Here is a 17341-nt window from a genome sequence, read left to right as displayed (position 1 = left end):
TCTTAACTTCTCTGCATTTAGCAAAGTTCCAGGTACATTGTTATTCCTGATTCAGTTCTTGTTGATTAATTGCTTAATTCTCTATAAAATGGGGACAGTAATACTTGTACTACTTTTGTCTCTGGATTGTTAGTAAATCACTTTTTAAAGCATTATATAAATGTGAGCTATTATGAGTCTATACAAAAACTGATCTAAGATAGCTGAAGCAGGACACATCATTCACTCTGTTAGTGAATGTGGCAAAGTCATGATTGGAAGTTCAGGACTCCCCTTTCCCTCCATGGTGCTCTTTAACACAAGGCCACGTTGTCTCTTCTTATTTATCTCTCACAATAGTAAAGAATCAGTCAAGATGTGGGGCAGGAATGCACTTTGAAAACAGCAGACTACTCTACAAATGTCAGGATTTGAATTAGAAGTAAAACCCAAGCTCTCGACCCATTTATACTTGGTGCTTTGCCATGAGGCTTCTCCATCAGACAGGTTCTGCAGCACAAGATCTGACTTGAATATAACTGATGATTCCACAGGGCTCTTCCCCTACAAACTTTGTTCTTTCCTTTTAATTGATGGAATAATGTTGCTTACACCTGAATTTGAGGGCTTCTAAGCAGAACATGTCAACTCTGTCCAGAACCCATTTCCCAGTAGCTTTCCTAAGGTAGGCAATCAGTGAGCAAGAATGAATTTTCTCAGGGTTTTTCCCCCCTACTACAATTGAATGAGCTGAAACTTTAGTCCAAAGCTTTCTTAAATTTGAAGAAAAACTATTCTTTTAATCCACCTGCCACTGTTGTCTCTTGCCTCCTTACCTGTCTTGCCCTGATATGTAGAGGAATCATTGGAGGAACTGGTCCTGATACAAGTTGTTGGTTCAGTTGGGAGAGAAAAGAACTTTTTAGAGAAGAGCTAGCTTCTAGGGAGCTAATTTACAGCACAGATTTGAAGTAAGGTGCCTTTTTCATTCATCCAAATCTGGTTGCTTAGGGGTGAATCTCTGGGACCGGACAGCTGGACTCTTAAGAGATGAGCAATTAACTAGAAAGTCAATGAATCCTAATCCTTTGGTCTGCCACTGATTTATTTTGTCACTGAGTAATTACTTCCTCAGTTTGTTATGATTCCCTTTATAGACAAAGAAACTAAGTACCATGTTCACAGGACTGGACTAAGAAATCACTCTTTAGCTAATCCTTTGGGAAAGCTCATCTTTTCCAGCATTGTTTCCATCCCATCAATTATTTTTGTGTTGTTGGGTATATGACCCTTTTTTTTTTCCACTCTAGAGTTGCCAGATCTCAAAGAGGTAGAGTCGCAGACTTCAAGGAGTTTCTACCTTAATGGATGTTGAAGTAGAGCTACTGGGATAAAAGTAGCCATATTTCTCCAGTGGGAGAGTTCCAACAATACTGCATTCAGTTAGTGGCAATTTCTCTGGTAACTGAGAGCCCTAAAGATAAGAGTTAATAGCTACATGATGCCATGGTGCACAAAGTGCTGATCCTGGAGTTAGGAAAGCCCATCTTCCTGAATTTAAATCTGGCCTCAGGGACTTACTAGCTGTGTGATCCTGGGCAAGTTGCTTAACCCTTTTTGCCTCAGTTTTCTCATCTGTAAAATGAACTGAAGAAGATTTTTGCCAAGAAAACCCTAAATTAGGTCACAAAAAGCTGGACACAACTGAAAAAATGACTGAAAAACAATAGATAAGGGTGGACTCTCATTTGGACAGCTTTCTGCCTGGAACTGTGGATTAACATTTTAGATTCATTCTCTTTCTATTCCATTACTGATGGAAGTTGTGAAGTAAATTAACCTTAACAGAGTATTGCACAGTCAGGTGATCCTTTATATCAGTGTAGCAAATTCTTTTGTGTCTGGATTGAAAAATGGCAAGAATTTCTTCAAGTTGTCTGAATGCATTTTAATAGGCACTCAAGTAGGACACCTTGTACCAATAAGGGTTTATTACACCCGTGAGTGGGCTAAGCCTGCTCCTCAGGTGTATAAACAAGATTAAGTATCAAAAGCTTAAACAAAGCAGTTCTTAACAATTCTCTGCTGGAAACAAAGTAGATGCTCATTTACTGGGGACTAGTTAAAAAGATGGTAGGGCAGGGCTGTCGTGAAATATTACTGTTCTGTAAGAAGTAATGAAACTGATGAGTACTGGAAAGAGATACTGATACAAAGATATAGAAAGAATAAAGAACTGATGCAAAGTGAAGTAAGCAGAACCAAGGACACAGTATACAAAATAATAGCAATGTGAATGCTAAGAACTAAAGTGACAGTTTGGAGCTTAAAATATAACAAAAAATTTTTAATTTAGTTTTAACTAAGCTATTCTCAGTATTATAACTATTCAAATCAACTACCAAGGACTTATGAAAGAAGATACTATTTACTTTCAGAGAAGTAGAAGTACATATAGTATTTTTTACGTGTGTGTGTGTGATTAAAATGGTATCATTCTTTGGAATGAGGAGGGAGGGAGGCAGCCAATTTAGAACTCAAAATGTAACAAAAAATAAAAAAAAAATTTTAAAAACTAAAGCAAAGTCATCAAAGCTGAATGAGGTGAAACTACAATAAGCAAATCAGTCACAAAGAAAAGACATAATAAAATGCCTTCTTCAATTTATTTTCAAAGTTACGGGACTCTAGAACTCTGCATATAATATCACACTTAATCATATGTTGGTTAATTTTGCTGAAATGTTGGGGGGTTTTCTTTATTATAAAAGATGGCTTTTTGGGAAGAAAACAGGGATGCATTGGGAAATATAGGTGATGTGAAAACAAATAATATTAATTTTTAAAAATTCTTTTCTTGCAGGGGTTTGGCTTTGGGGCCTTGTACTTTTCTCTGGATTCCTCTGTGATCATGGAATGCACATGTATAAGATTACATTGGTTTTCCTTTGTGATTTCCCCCTTGACTAGTGATCAGGTACCAGGCATATGTTAAATGTTTCCCTTTTTCTGTTTCAAGGCCTGGTCCATCGAACCCACATGTCATCCTGTCGAGTGGACAAGCCCTCTGAGATAGTGGACGTCGGTGACAAAGTGTGGGTGAAGCTTATTGGCCGGGAGGTAAAATTCTGTGCCTTGTCTGCAAGTGGGAAGGAATATAAAGGAGTAGGAAGAATGATGACTTGATTCTCAGCTGAAGCTGACAGACTGGTCATCTTCTCAGAGTGGGTGATTTTGCTTTTGAGCTATGCAACTATGATGTTGTCTCCTTTCCAGCCTCACCAAAGCTGCTTCCGTTTCCACACCAGAAGGATTGGGTATACTTACTTAACTTGGACATTCATTGACTCTCTAGGCTTGAAGGAATCTCAGAATGTTCTTTAGTCCATTTCCCCTTTATCCAGCCAAAACTCCAAAAGTTTTGCAAATATATAGTGAATTCTGTTAGCTTAAAAAAAAAAAAAAGAAAAAAAGTCACTAGTCTGTCCTATCCCCAGGAAGTAGATAAATGAGTATTTGCTGCCATTCTCACAGCTTTTGTCATGGACCTAAGCATTATCAGGACAACCCATTTTACAACTGACTCTGTCTAGGTTTGGATGATGTAAGTCAATAGTCAGATATTTATACCGGGCCTTCTTTTAAAGGATACTTGCTCAAAGAGTTCAAGGCAAACTTATATTGAGACCAGACAGACACAAAGGAATCGTGAGATCACAAGGCAGTGGTATCAGAGTGCCCATTGTGGAGGACAGACAATAAATCTAGACACCTTGAGCTAAGTTGACCCCAGTCAAGATCCTAGGATCCTCAATTTAGAGCTAAAAGAGATCTTAGGAGACCCTGAAGGCCAACCCCCTCATTTTACAAATGATAAACTCAGGCCTAGAGAGGTTGCTGAAGGCTTCTATATAAGTAGGAATCAGTATGGTCTGTGTTCAAATCCAGGCTCTTTGATTCCAAATTCACTGGTTATCATTGCAGACCTAATGTGTATGACCAGATGCTATCCAATCCTTGGCAACTAAAAGTCTTGACAATGATAGAAAAAAATTTCTTAGTTATCTGCAGAAGAATATATAAATGCTTGCTCTTTACTTAAGAAGCATGTAAAGAGCACAGGCTTATGAGTCTAAGGACCTGGGTTTAAATCCTAACTCTGATATTTACCCTCGGTGTCATAATTTTGGGCAACTTAGCCTTCCTGACCCTCAAATTATTTTTAAAGTGAGATTGGTCCAGTTGGTTTCTAGGGTCCCTTCCAGCTCTAGACCTCTAATTATACTTTCTTTTTCTTAAAAAATTATTTTCTAATGTAAATTTCGTCATCAGCAAACATCTGAAAATGCCAAAGACAGGGTAGAAGATTGTATAAGAAACCATACATTTCTATTCCATATAATTTTTAAATATATCTATATAGAGATATTTATTTAACAAAGTAGTACTGTGTCCCCATCCATATTTTTTTCTTTCTTCTGTACATTTGAAAAAATGTTTTATTGCTGATTTTCTTTCATTTCCATCACTAGCTGCTAATCCACATCCTCATCAACCAAAAACCTCCCTTATAACAAATATGTATAATGAAGCAAACGAAATCAAGACATTGACCGTGTCTGAGAACACATGTCTTATTCTCTTCCTATTTTCCAACCTTCTTCACCTCTCCTTCCCTGCAGGACCCTACATCTTTAGATAGATTAGTCTCATCCTTGTTTCTAAACTTGCTGTAGTCATCCCACTTTATGTACATGTTCATGTTATCCTTCCTTTCTTGCATGTTTATCTTATTTTCTTCAACATTCGTTTTTGTAAGACTTTGTGTTCCAAATTTTTCTCTGTCTCCCTACCCCCTTTCTCAAGACAGCAAGCAATGGAAGATAGGTTTAATATGTACAGTCCTTTTAAACATTTCCATATGTGTCATGTACAAGTGAAATCAGATCAAAAGGGAAAAATAAAACAAAAAAGTTGAAAAAACTATGTTTCAATCCACATTCAGTCTCCATAGTTCTCCCTCTGGAAGTGGATGGCATTTACCATACCAAGTCTATTGAAATTCATGCCTTCCTTTTTCCTCTCCATTCATCTAACTTCTCCTCTACCTTCAAAACCTAGTTCTTAGTAACAGCTTTATATGTCTGGTTTCTTCAACTAGAAGATAGGTTCTTGGGAGACAGAAGTGGTTTCTTGAGTTTCTTTATGCATAACTCCCCCAACCTCCACACTGACAGCAGTGCCCTACCACCACGATATACACTCAGTGGATGCTTTTGATGCTGATGACTTAGGTGAATGTACTTTGCCAAGTAATTTGCAGGCTATCACCTTCACTAGCAAATCTCTTGATGTAGATGAGCTCTTTTTGATGACTCTGCTTTTGCTTCCTACAGATGAAAGATGACAAGATTAAGCTATCCCTTTCCATGAAAGTTGTCAACCAAGGGACTGGAAAAGACCTTGACCCCAACAATATCATTACTGAGTAAGTTGAATGATTTATTAGGTCAGAAAAAATTAGCCTCCCACTCAACCTTTTTGAGCTCTTTTCTGTCTTTTGAATTAGCTTGTTGACCAATATTTGACTTTGTGATCCTGCTCTATATCTATCCTATGGACACTAATTGTGTCTGTGACTATGACTTGGAGATTAGACCATCAGGAAGGGAATTGAGGTACACTTGTGTAGTGGCACTCCTGACTTTAGGAGTAAAACAAATTTTTTTCACCCTGTTTGGGGAGCACTCATATATGCTATTACCTTCTGTCTTTTGGACTCTTATGGGGTTTGACCTTATAGTTACTTAGGTAGTTAAGTTTTTAATGTTACTCCTAGACATCCTCCTGGACCAGGATCCTTTGCCATTTTTTGTATCCTGAACTGTTTGAGCAGACTATAGTCTGTAGACCCTTCTCAGAATAATTTTTTTAAATACATGAAATATAATGTACAGAATTATATTGAAATAAAAATGTAATATTTTTCCCATCCATCCCATCCAAAGTTATAACTACACTGAAATCTGTACATGGATTCCAAGCTTCAGGTTTCTTTACCAAACCTCCCCCTCCAAAAAAAAAAAAAAAAAATAAGGAGAACATTGGGCAGCCTACATTAAGAATCAAGGAAAGGGAGACACAGAATACTTGCCCTCTCCCTGATTCTTAAGAGAATGAAAGTTAAAACCCAGATACCTATTAGCATTTGTACTTTGCAATGGAGCCTTTCCTGGGTCTTCTTTGCAATTTGTTTGAAGATGCTCTGAAGCATCAGAGCTTTTTGGCCAGTTTTGGAGCAATATACTGATCCCACTGATTTCTGGTCAGAGGACATGAATTCCAATCCCCAGTCTCTTATTACCTGTGTCATCTGCCCTTGTCATGGGTAGGATTGCTCCTTTGCTGAGTAGTCCCACCAACTCCTTGTCTCAAGAGATCCATTTGGTTATTTTAGTTACTGATAATACTGTGGCTAAATTGCTTTGTGTTTAGGGATTTTTACGTGCCTCCTGATGATTTTCCTATTTCTCCATTTTTTGGTAATACTGGATATTGGCAGATTACATGCCAGTTAGACTAGAAACCCATTATAACTCAAAACTCTGGGGGCATGATTTACACATAGGCTAACTGCCTATGTGTTAACTGCATTCTCATCAATCACTTTCCCTTCCTAGAGCTATAGTTGAGGCAGCCTCATGAAGCAGTGAGGTTTACCAGAGACGCCCTTACACAAGGGCAAAGCAAAGAAGATAAAAGACCCCCTTTATTTCCTAACACAATGGCAGAAAATGGGAAGGAACCCCCAGGGTTCAGGCAGGGGGCTTCTTTCTCATGTAGCCTGTTGTAAACAGCAGCATTTCAGCAAACACTTATCTTATCTAAGATCCTCCTCTGGGCAAGCAAGCATGAAGTCCCTACTCTTGAAGTTTATGATCTCAAACTCTGAGAGAGATGTGTGGTAGTAAAGAAAAAGTGTTAAGAACAAACATCTAACTAGGGCAATCATGAAGGAGGGACTGTTAGTTGGGTTTTGAACTGTTTGGGGATCTAAGCACATAAAACTACATTTCCAATAGGAACATCTAAGGGATAGAAGCAGGAAATCAGCTGGTCTGTTTGGAAAATAGCAAGATGTCCAATTTGTCTAGGGCTGAGGAGATGAATATTTGCTTGATTGAATTGAGTATTATATGGGAGAAATTATTTGACCTGTAATCTATCAAAATCCAGAGTTTTTAATTTGGTTGTACTGAATACTTTTTGACCTACGATTTGCAAATGCAAGCAAATGCTAAGCAAGTGCAAAAAATTTGTTTCATTCTTTGTATCTCTATTTCCAATGCCTTGCACATAGTAAGTGTCCATAAATATTTGTTGATTAATTAGTTGAAACCGAGGTCCAGGGAAATGTAAATAAATTACCCAAATAGAGACCTGGAAATTATGTTTGTATTCAGAGTGAGCTAGGCTTTACTTTTTATTTTGAGAGAATTATTTCCTGTGGGTCCATACCAGACATCTGATCTCATTCCTGTATGTCCTAGGGCAAAGGACAGGAATCTGAGGAGATCTGAAGCAGAATGCTGAGCACAGGGATTGAGTGCATGATTAAATAAGAGTTAAATTGCCAAAATCCTCTTTAATTGTTGTTTAGAGTTTCAAGTTTCCTTACCCAAAACAAAACAAAAACCAACAAAAAACTTTATTCTCCATTCAAATGAGACCCATAAAACAAGTAGCTTTGTCTCATAAATAATGATTTTTAACTATATTTCATTGGGGAACATCTCTCCTGTGATGAGATGCACTGGGCTGAGGTGCTGAGAGCTTTCAGTGGCTTAGTAATCACACTTTAAAAAATAAGGATGAGGACACTTGTGCCCATATCATTCTGTCTTGGGAAGTGATTGTAGAGGCTTTCCTGGTATGAAACTCATCACCTACATCTCCCACAAGACCTCTCTCTAGCCTGTTCCCTACCATGTATTTTGCTTGAGATAGGTTGGTCTCCTTAAGCCTGAGCAAAATGGGTCGCATTGTCTCTGTCTTCTACCATCAAATCAATAGTAAAGAGAGACTAGAATCTACAAAAGCTCTTTCAACTCATTCTATTGAGAGAACCACAGCTAATGTTGATCTTGCTTCATTTCAGCCAAGAAGAAAGGCGGAAGAGGTCCTTCAAGGATTATACAGGGCAGAAGATTATCCTTGAAGCTGTCCTGAACACAACTTGCAAGAAATGTGGCTGCAAAGGTAGGGAGGGCTTATATTCTATCTGAATTTCTCCATCCTTCTCTCTCTTCTCTCCATCCCTCTCTCTCTTCTCTCCATCCCTCTCTGTGTCCCTCTCTTTCTCTGGGATTCTTTTCTCTCCCTCTCTCTCTTTCTTCCCTCTTTCTCTTTCTCTCTCTCATGCTTGGAAGTCCTTCTCCAGGAAAACACTTTTTATTCTTCACTTTTTTCTTAAACTGCTGAAATTCCAGGTTCTGAACAGTTTCTCACATTGAGAATGCCATTTTTCCATCTAATTCGTTTTCTCAAGTTCCTTCTAGTTTTACATACATATTTATTTATTTATTTTTATTGAAGCTTTTTATTCACAAAGCATATGCATGGGTAATTTTTCCAACATTGACCCCTGCATAACCCCCTGCCACAAATTTTCCTCTTCTTCCTGCCATCCCCTCCCCTAGCTGGCAGGCATTCCAATACATGCCAATATGCCGAAATACATGCCAGATCCAATATATGTATATATGTTCACACAGTTATCCGGTTGCATAAGAAAAATCAAATCGAGAAGGAAATAAAAGAAAAACTGAGAAAAAAGAAACAAAATGCAAGCAAATAATAACAGAGAGAGTGAAAATGCTATGGTGTGTTCCACCCTCTGTTCCCATGGTTCTCTTTCTGGATATAGATGGTTCTCTTCATCATTGCACAAGTTACACACATAGTTAAGAGCTATGTTTTTACACTATCTTCCCTTTTTGGCTTTTTTTTTTTAACATTCATTTTTTAATTGTGAATTCCAATTCTCCCTCCCTCCAGCTCTTCCCCCATTCAAAATGGCAAGATTTCAGTACAGATGAAGTCATATGAAACATTTCCATATTAGCCATGTCATCAAAATATGGCAAGAAAAATAAAGTGAGAAAATTATACTTCAACCTGCATTCAGATTTCATCAATTCTCTCTTTGGAAGTAGAGACAATTTTCATCATCAGTCCTTTCGAATTGTCATGGATTGAAATTGTCTTTTACAGTTGATCATCATCTGTTCTGATTTGGTCACTTCATTTTGCATCAGTTCATATAAGTCTTTTCCTGTTTTTTTTTCTGAAAGCATCCTGCTCATTATTTCTTATAGCACAATGGTATTCCATCACAACCATGGATCACAACTTGTTTATCCATTCCCCACTTGATGGGCTTCCCCTCATTTTCGAATTTTTGACTGTCAAAAAAAGAACTGCTATAAATATTTTTATACAAATTGGTCATTTTCCTTTTCCTTTGATCCTTTGGGGATTCAACTAATGATGGCATTGCTGAATCAAAGGATATGGACAGTTTTATAGTCCTTTGGGAATAATTCCAAATTTCTCTCCAAGATAGTTGGATCAGTTCACCCTCTCCACTAACAGTGCATTAGTGTTTCTGTTTTCCTGGCCCCTCCAGCATTTATCTCTGTCAGTTTCTGACCTTCAAAGTTAATTGAATTTGTCAACTCTTCTACTTTTACTTCAAGCGCTCATCCTTCTCAAATAATTGTTGTTTTTCTCCTCCCTTTGGCTTTTCTGGTGACTACTGACATATTTATGTCCCAACATGTCAGTTCTAAGAAGGGAAAATTGACCTATGAAAGAGAAGATTCTTTGACCTCTTCAGAGGGAGTGTGAACATGGCTTAGATCCGAGAAAATTTCATGTTGGATTTTTATTCTAAGTAATAATAATATCTGATATGGAGAGTTAAGCTTGGAATCAAGAAAATCTGTAGGTGCAAACTTACCCATGCTATAAACTGGCTGTGTGACCCTAGCCATCATTTAACTTTCAGTGTTCCAAGTGGACTCTAAGGCTTTATGGTATAGACACAAAGTCTTCCTCCACATGGAGATGAAACCCTTCACTAACTGTTACCTAGTGTAATGACCTTAGAGGTCTGGGAAAAACTTATGTATGTTCATATTCATTCTAATTCGAATTTGTAACAGTCCTAGGAGAGAGATAGTTGACCAAGTATTGTTTCCCTGATATGCAGAAGAGGAAATTCCTAGTCCTAGAGATTCACTGATTTTAGCAAATTCACAGTGAGCCAGTGGCCAAGCTGGGATTTGAACTGGGTCCTCCAGCCTGAGTCTAATTCTCCTTTCTTATAACAGGGACTTTTAACCCTCTTAATAGAGTCAAGGCTCTTTAAGAGGCTGAAAAAGTTTATGGGCCTCAGAAGAATGTTTCATTTTCTGTTTGTTTAGGTTTGGAGAATGTGGGGAATTCTAAAATTAAAGGAAAAGCTACATTTCAGTTAGAGGTTGGCAAATAAAAAGACGTAATCTTTTTTCCATCCAACTTCATAAATCCCCTGAAATCTGTCCATGGTCCCATGGTCCCCTTAGAAATCTATTAAATCCCTGCATTATACCACAACTGTTCCTATTTCAGCTAATGAGGCTGACTTGCTCTGAGTGGTTTCTTTGTGGCTTTAGGGGTTGGCTAATGTAATTCCCCAGGGGAGTGATAGAAGGCATGAAGAAACCCTTTCATTTCGTGTATATGGCTGTCCTAGCAGTGACAATTATGTATCCAAAGTGCCAGTATCTACAAACTCGGAACAAGAAGGAAAACAGGCATGGAAGGAGGCAAAGTAGAATAATGGGAAGCAGAATTATGCCATAACAGAGGAGGTAACCATGCTCTTTAGTGATTAGTGTTTTAGTTTTTTGTCCCCCAGAGATAGGATTGGGATCTTCTTTTCCAGGTCTAATGGCTAAAACAGAATCTAGACCTAACTTCTTACCCCCATCTTCCTCTGCGGAGACACCTCATACTCACTTGTAGCTTTCCATTGCTAGAAGACCCAAAAGACTTCTTTAAAAATCAAAAATCTCCAGTTCTAATGGAGGGGTAGAGATGCCACTATCCAAATGGCTCTTGCCTTTTCCAAAGTCAAAGCCCAGCCTCTCTGTCCAGTTTTCTCAGGCTTCAAGAATTATAAGAAATATAGGAGCCCATCCATTGATTAGACCATTGCTTCTGACTTCCTTTTCTGGATGTGTCCTCTAGGGTTCTCAGGAAAGACTCACTTGCCAACTAGAGTGGGGAGGGAAGGGCCAGCTTCCTCTCCTACCTTTCCCACATTTTTCCCACAGGTCATTTTGCCAAGGACTGTTTCATGCAACCAGGAGGCACCAAATACAGCCTAGTACCTGAAGAGGAAGAAGAAGAAACGGCAGAAACTGAGGGAGGGGAGAAATCTGTACAAACGGAAAATACTTCCCGGAAAAGAAAGAAGGTGGGTGCTGCCTTCCTCTCTCCATTAGTTACTTCTAGGCAGACCAGGCAGGAAGCACCAGAGCCCAAGAGGAGGCCCTTCTCTTTTTCAGCACTGAGGAACTTCTCACTTATAGAAAGGTCGATGTTGTTCTACCTGCAGGATATTTTAAAAATAATAACCCATCTAGTGAGGATTTAAGTTTATCATTAAACAATGAAAATTCAAGTTCTGGCTTTACCTCTGCCATTGATGAGTTTGATGAATTTCAGGGCTCTGGATCCTGGAGCCATGATCATCTCTTTGTGTTTGAGGTGGTATGAAAGTTTAGGTCTTAAGAGTTGAAAAGATCCAGGAATTGGAAATTGTAGGAGAGGACATCAACATATGTGTTGAAGTGCTCAAAAAAGCAGGCAGGAACTTTGTTTTTTTTTTGTTTTTTTTTTTAATTTAATAGCCTTTTATTTACAGGATATATACATGGGTAACTTTACAGCATTAACAATCAGGCAGGAACTTTGATAGAGAAGGCTATGAGACAGAATACCTTCAGAAAGAATGAACTGTGGATTGGCAGATGACCATGACGAGGATCTGGATAGGTGAGCTTCAAAGGAAATGAGGTTGAGTGAAGGCAGCAGAGAGAGGACCTGCAAGTAGCAGTGGTGGCCAGGATGGGGCAGCCACCAATCTGTGACTGAAATGTGGCATAGTGGAAAGAACAACCAGTTGATCTACCAAAATTTAATAAAAGCCTATTCTGTACTAGGTGCAGAGGATTCAGATATAAAAGTAAGATAGCCCTTGCCCTCATGGAGTTTATTTCTCTTTGGGTAGGGGAGATTTACAAGATATTCACAGATAAGTAAATACTGGCAATTTACAAAATAAATATGTAATGATTGGAGGAGTAGAGGGAAGGTGCTTTAACAACTGGGGAAATCAGCAAAAGCTTCCTAAAGAAAATGGCCCTTGGTTTGAACTTGGTAGGGAGTAGGAGGTTCCAAAAAACACAGTAGCACAAGAGGGAATGTTATATCTGGAGACGAAGAAGTCGGCCAATTTAGGATTAAGGGGAGTCCTGTGTGGAATGTAGCCTGGAAAAGTGGGCAAAGAATTTTTTAAAACTTCTCTCCCCAAAAGGGGAAAAAAAGGGGAGGAATTTGTATTTTATCTTAAGGGCAAAGAGAGTGTCTCTAACTTTCTGAGCCAGGGAAAGAGGGGGTGATTGAAAGAGCATTTTACTGGGAGGAGATGGGAAAGGATAGGGACAGGGGCCAAGCAGAGGGGTTAGAATTGCCACGAAAAGGTCCACTCCCTTCCCAGAGATTGGAAAAAAGGAGAAAAGAGTTTGAGGTTGATGGAGAGGTAATTTGGTGTGGAATTGAGAAGGAAAGGGAGTGCTAAATAAATTGTCTTCATTCTCCCTGCAAGGGATGAAGAGGCAGTATTTTGGGCTTAAGAAGAGCAAATGTTTGGGGATTTCAGGAGAAAGAGCTGCTGTTCAGTGGAGAGAGGCAGCACAGCAGACAGAATGTGTACCTGGACTTAGAAAGCTAGAAGTTCAGATCCAGCCTTAGACACTTAGCAGTTGTGGCCAAGGCACCATGCCATCTGAAACTCAATCGTTTCTACTGTCAGCACAAGGACAGACTAGTACCAAAGATTCCTAACAGATGGGTGTTAAATTGACTTGTCTTTGAGGAAACATCACAAGGTTTTGCAAGAGAATTTCATGATCAGAGAGTTGTGTGGGAGAGCCTGGAAGGAGAGTAAGACCAGTCAGGGGGTAAGGGCCTGGGCTCAGGCAGTGGCAATGGGGGTGGAGATTGGGAGAATAAAGCCAAAAGTGAAAGGAAGGCAGGGATGAGTCTGGATCTCTGGGTTCACAGAGATCTTACCACCAGCAGAAAAAGGAAAGTGGACTGCGAAGAGTGATACAAGACAACACGCTCCCATTTTCACTGACTAGAGGCAATCTCTGAAAACTGGAATCATCTGAATGTTGTCTTATCAGGCAGGCAGGCAGGTAGGTAGGTAGGTAGGTAGGTAGGTAGGTGAGTAGAATACTTATTAAGTGCTGTATTCCAGGCCCTATGCTAGGTGCTATGGATAAAACAGAGATACAACAATTCCTGTATTCCTGGTGTTCTGTGACAGAAGCTAGACATCTCTGTGAGAGAGGGGAAGTCATCTAATCAGCCATTTAGTCAGCTTTGAAAGCACTTGCAGTATTGAAGTATTTGCAGAGCACCAGAGTGAGCCCTGGGGAGACACATATAGAAAAGTGAGATGATTCCTGCTCATCTAATAGGGAAGAGACAGAACATTAAGGAGGGCATGGTGGCTAGCCAGATGGTAAAGCCCAGTGGTCAGGCCCAAGTATAGAGCAAGATTGTCATCTCTTCTTTTTGCCCATTACAAAGCATGATCGGTCTGCATCTCATTGTTGAAGCACATCTTTCCTGTGGGTATCCAGTTGTAGACAGGTTAATTGTGCTACATCAGCCCTCTTGATAGCTACATACAAGGCTGCCACCAGCTTCCTTTGGCCGAGGCTGCCTTGGAGCTCCATCTTGAGGTCACTGACCGTGTCCTTGACAGAAATAAAGGTTAGGAAGGGATTGGGTTTTAGGGGGGAAGACATGTTCTGTTTTAGACATGTTTTAGACATTTGAGATAAATGAACGAATGAATAAAAGGGAAAGTCATTTATTATTAAGTGCTCGCTGTCAATCAATCATGCTTAGTTTTGGGGATACAAAGGGAAAAGTAGAGACATTACCTGCTTCCAGGAAGCTTTGGGGGAAATACACAGAAAGGGCCTATGGAACTTCCAGAGAGAATCTAGAAGGTAGGAGGTCTGGAGCTCAATAGAAAATGAGGACTGCAGAAGGAGCTTTTGGAGTAATGGGGAGAATGGCCTCCTTGAATTCATATCCTTCCTTTAAAACCCCAACTCAAATGCTACCTTCTCCAGGAAACATTAGTACCACCTTCCCCCCATTACCTCGCACAGTGCTCTAAGTACTAATAAATGTTAATTGAATTACTTCAGAGTAGAACATAGAATGTAGAGAAATTGGTGCCAGGTGGTGTCCATCCAGGAGAGAGGCCCGGGTTGGTACCTGAGTGAGCTGAGAGCTCCTGCAGGGAGGGCTCCCAAAAGAGTCAGAAGGAAGCCACCAGGATGTTCAAAGAGTCCCTTGTTTGAAGCACTCACACAGGCCACTGAGACCTACCCCCGTAACTCTGGTCAGGGGTGGTTCTGTTCAATATTTAGTTCCACATTCAATGTGGATTTTGCTGAGGCGAATATCCTTTCTAATTTTAGAAGGAAGAAAGGCTGCAGGACTCAGCCTTTGTTGTTCAGGATATCTCCTAACACATCAGGCATTGACCAGACTATTCGGTTGGAATTTGTGTCTTAAGTCAGAAGAATGGCCGAAGCAGTGCCCTCCTTTCAGACTCTACCCTCAGAAGTTAGCTGCTGAATAGGAGGCTATGAACTCCTCCTACATTACCCCCAAATCTCTTGTTCTGGGAGGACTCCTCACCAGGACCAGAAACCAGCTGCTTTGGGTGTCTCTGAAGCCTCATCTAGAACCCTCCTGCTTCTGTTTGCAGCTCAGCTGCTGCCCTCTGATGATCCCCCACTTCTTTGTGTCCTGGGGTTTAGCAGGGGAGCAGCTCTTGAGGAGGTCTAGTGAGGGCAAGTGGAGTATGTGTTTGGAAGGGCCCCTCCTAAGTTTAGAGATGGAGAAGCCAAGTGTGCTGCTTGTATCCTGAGACAGAATGTAAAGGAGCTTTAAAAGCTGAGAAGTCATCACATTTTAATCCTAACATTACAAGCAATCTTTATGATGCCAGAAATACTTAAGCCTAACTGTGGGGAGAGAGGCCCCATCATAGCCCTTTGTTCCTGCTCATCCTGAAACCCAGTCAGAGAAAAACCATATGAAATACAAGTCCATAAACATTGGCAGACAGTGAGGGTGACAATGAGGAGAGGTACAGTGAGGGCCTGGGTCCTAAACCAACCATGGACACGTGCCTCTGTAATCTTGGGCAAACCACTTCATCTCTGAGCCTCAGTTTCCATATCTGTAACATGAAGGATTGTAACAGAGGGCCTCTGAGCTTCAATTCCAGGCATGTTTGTGACTTGAATACATCACTTGCCCTCACTAGGTTTTTATTTTCTCATCTATAAAGTGAAGGTGCTGCCATTCTTTCCAGATCTAAATCTCGGGTGCAAGAGCCCTGGAGAGAAGCTGTATATGGATCTCTGGCTTGCCACTTCCTTCGACATTCCTTAAAAAGAGAGAGAGCATACTCAGCTTCTCCATCTCTCACCTTAATGCACACAGAGCCGGTGGGGAGGCCCTGCTCCATTGCTTCTTTCTGGCTGGAGGGGCCCTTCCAAACACATTAGTAGAGCTCAAGCCAAGAAGGATTTGAGGATGGGCCTAGACTCATACTGTGTATCTGTCTCTAAGAACTATGTTACTTAATTCAGGAGAGATGGGGTGCTAGGAAGCTATTCTCGCTGAGTAATGAATTTCTCAACTCTAAAACAGAGAGCTTTGTGCCCTGCATCCATGGAAAGAATACCTACCCTTAGCAATTCACAAAGATGTATGAGACCACCTGCCATTCCGAGGCACCAAGAATCAGCTTTCTGTTTCTTTGGACTCCAGGCTAAGCTCTGTCTTTCAGTGGTCTCAGACAACAATGTCTTCAGAATGCTCTCTCCCATTATGGTATCTTGTGGGGAATTCTTTAGAGAGGATTATTATTTTAGGACCAGCTGGCCTACGTTACCTAATCAGTTGTTTTACAACTAATTATGCAAAGTGTTTTACAAATATTATCTCATTTAATTCTCAGAGGGTCCCTGGGAGGCAGGTGCTATTACTATCCTCATTTTGCAGTTGAGGAAATGGAGGCAAACAGAGGCAAAATAATTTGCCCAGAGTCACACAGTAAGTGCCTCCAGGTCCAGGGCTCTATCATCTGCTAATGAGCAGAAAGGCTGTTCTCTCAGAGACTACAACACTGAAACCAACCTTTCCTAAGTCAGCATAAGTAGCCTCATGATCTGATCTGACATCAGTCTGCAGGGGTTTGGGCTCAAGATTAGGGAAGATGAGGGAGAACTGAAATAGAGGCACCTACATAGGAGTGATGGGCTTTATCCCCAGTGAGAAGAGATGGAGGTGTGTGTGAACAGAGAAAAGGGGTAGAAGCATATTAAGGTGCCATTAAGTTGGCACTTGCCTCCTCTCTTGTATATTAATCTCTCCAAATGGATTATAAACTTCTTTGTCTCCCCCTTTAGTCTCAGGAAATAGTTATTTAATGGGCCTTTCTTTTTTGTTCTGTCCCTAGCATTCACTTGATAGTCAGCTGTTGACTTACAGGCAGATCCTAGCTAAAAGATAACCCTCTGTTTTCCTAAACCCCTAAGTCATTATTTAAGATGTTTAGCCACTACCTTAAGTTAGGTGAGGTCCCTTTTCCCATTCAGAATCAAAGGTTTGCCAATATATTAGGTGTAGGCCTTTTCCCAATCCTGTTGCCTTTCTCAGAAATTACAAAGGAATAAATAAGGCCAGAAGGTCAGATCTCGGCCTCCCTAGTACTTCCTCTTCCCTGACTTTGTTTTTCCTGGAATGCCTTTGTGGAAGTGATTCGGAAAATGCTTTCATCTCTTCTTTTCTGCTTCCTCCTTCCTCCTCCCTTCACAACCCAGGAAGTCATTTTAACTCTTCACTTACTATTGCCTTCCATGATGTAGTATTATGGAGGATAGATAGTCAATAAACTTTCCTTCTGATTTCCCTTTTTAAATTTTTA

General features: G+C 40.2%; 1 protein-coding gene across 1 annotated transcript in view; it reads left to right on the top strand.

Annotated features, from left to right (window-relative positions):
- ZCCHC17 (zinc finger CCHC-type containing 17) overlaps positions 1-17341 on the top strand; it is a 52512-nt gene that overhangs the window by 31512 nt on the left and 3659 nt on the right. Inside the window, exons 4-7 of the mRNA XM_012546013.3 lie at positions 2999-3099; positions 5376-5467; positions 8138-8238; positions 11361-11503. Of these exons, the coding sequence (XP_012401467.1) occupies positions 2999-3099; positions 5376-5467; positions 8138-8238; positions 11361-11503 (437 nt within the window). The remainder of the gene's footprint in view (positions 1-2998; positions 3100-5375; positions 5468-8137; positions 8239-11360; positions 11504-17341) is intronic.

This window comes from Sarcophilus harrisii, chromosome 3, assembly GCF_902635505.1.
Source record: "Sarcophilus harrisii chromosome 3, mSarHar1.11, whole genome shotgun sequence".
Classification (NCBI taxonomy): Eukaryota; Metazoa; Chordata; class Mammalia; order Dasyuromorphia; family Dasyuridae; genus Sarcophilus; species Sarcophilus harrisii.
The sequence above is the reverse complement of the archived record's forward strand: the minus strand, read 5'-3'. Positions and strand labels throughout refer to the sequence as shown.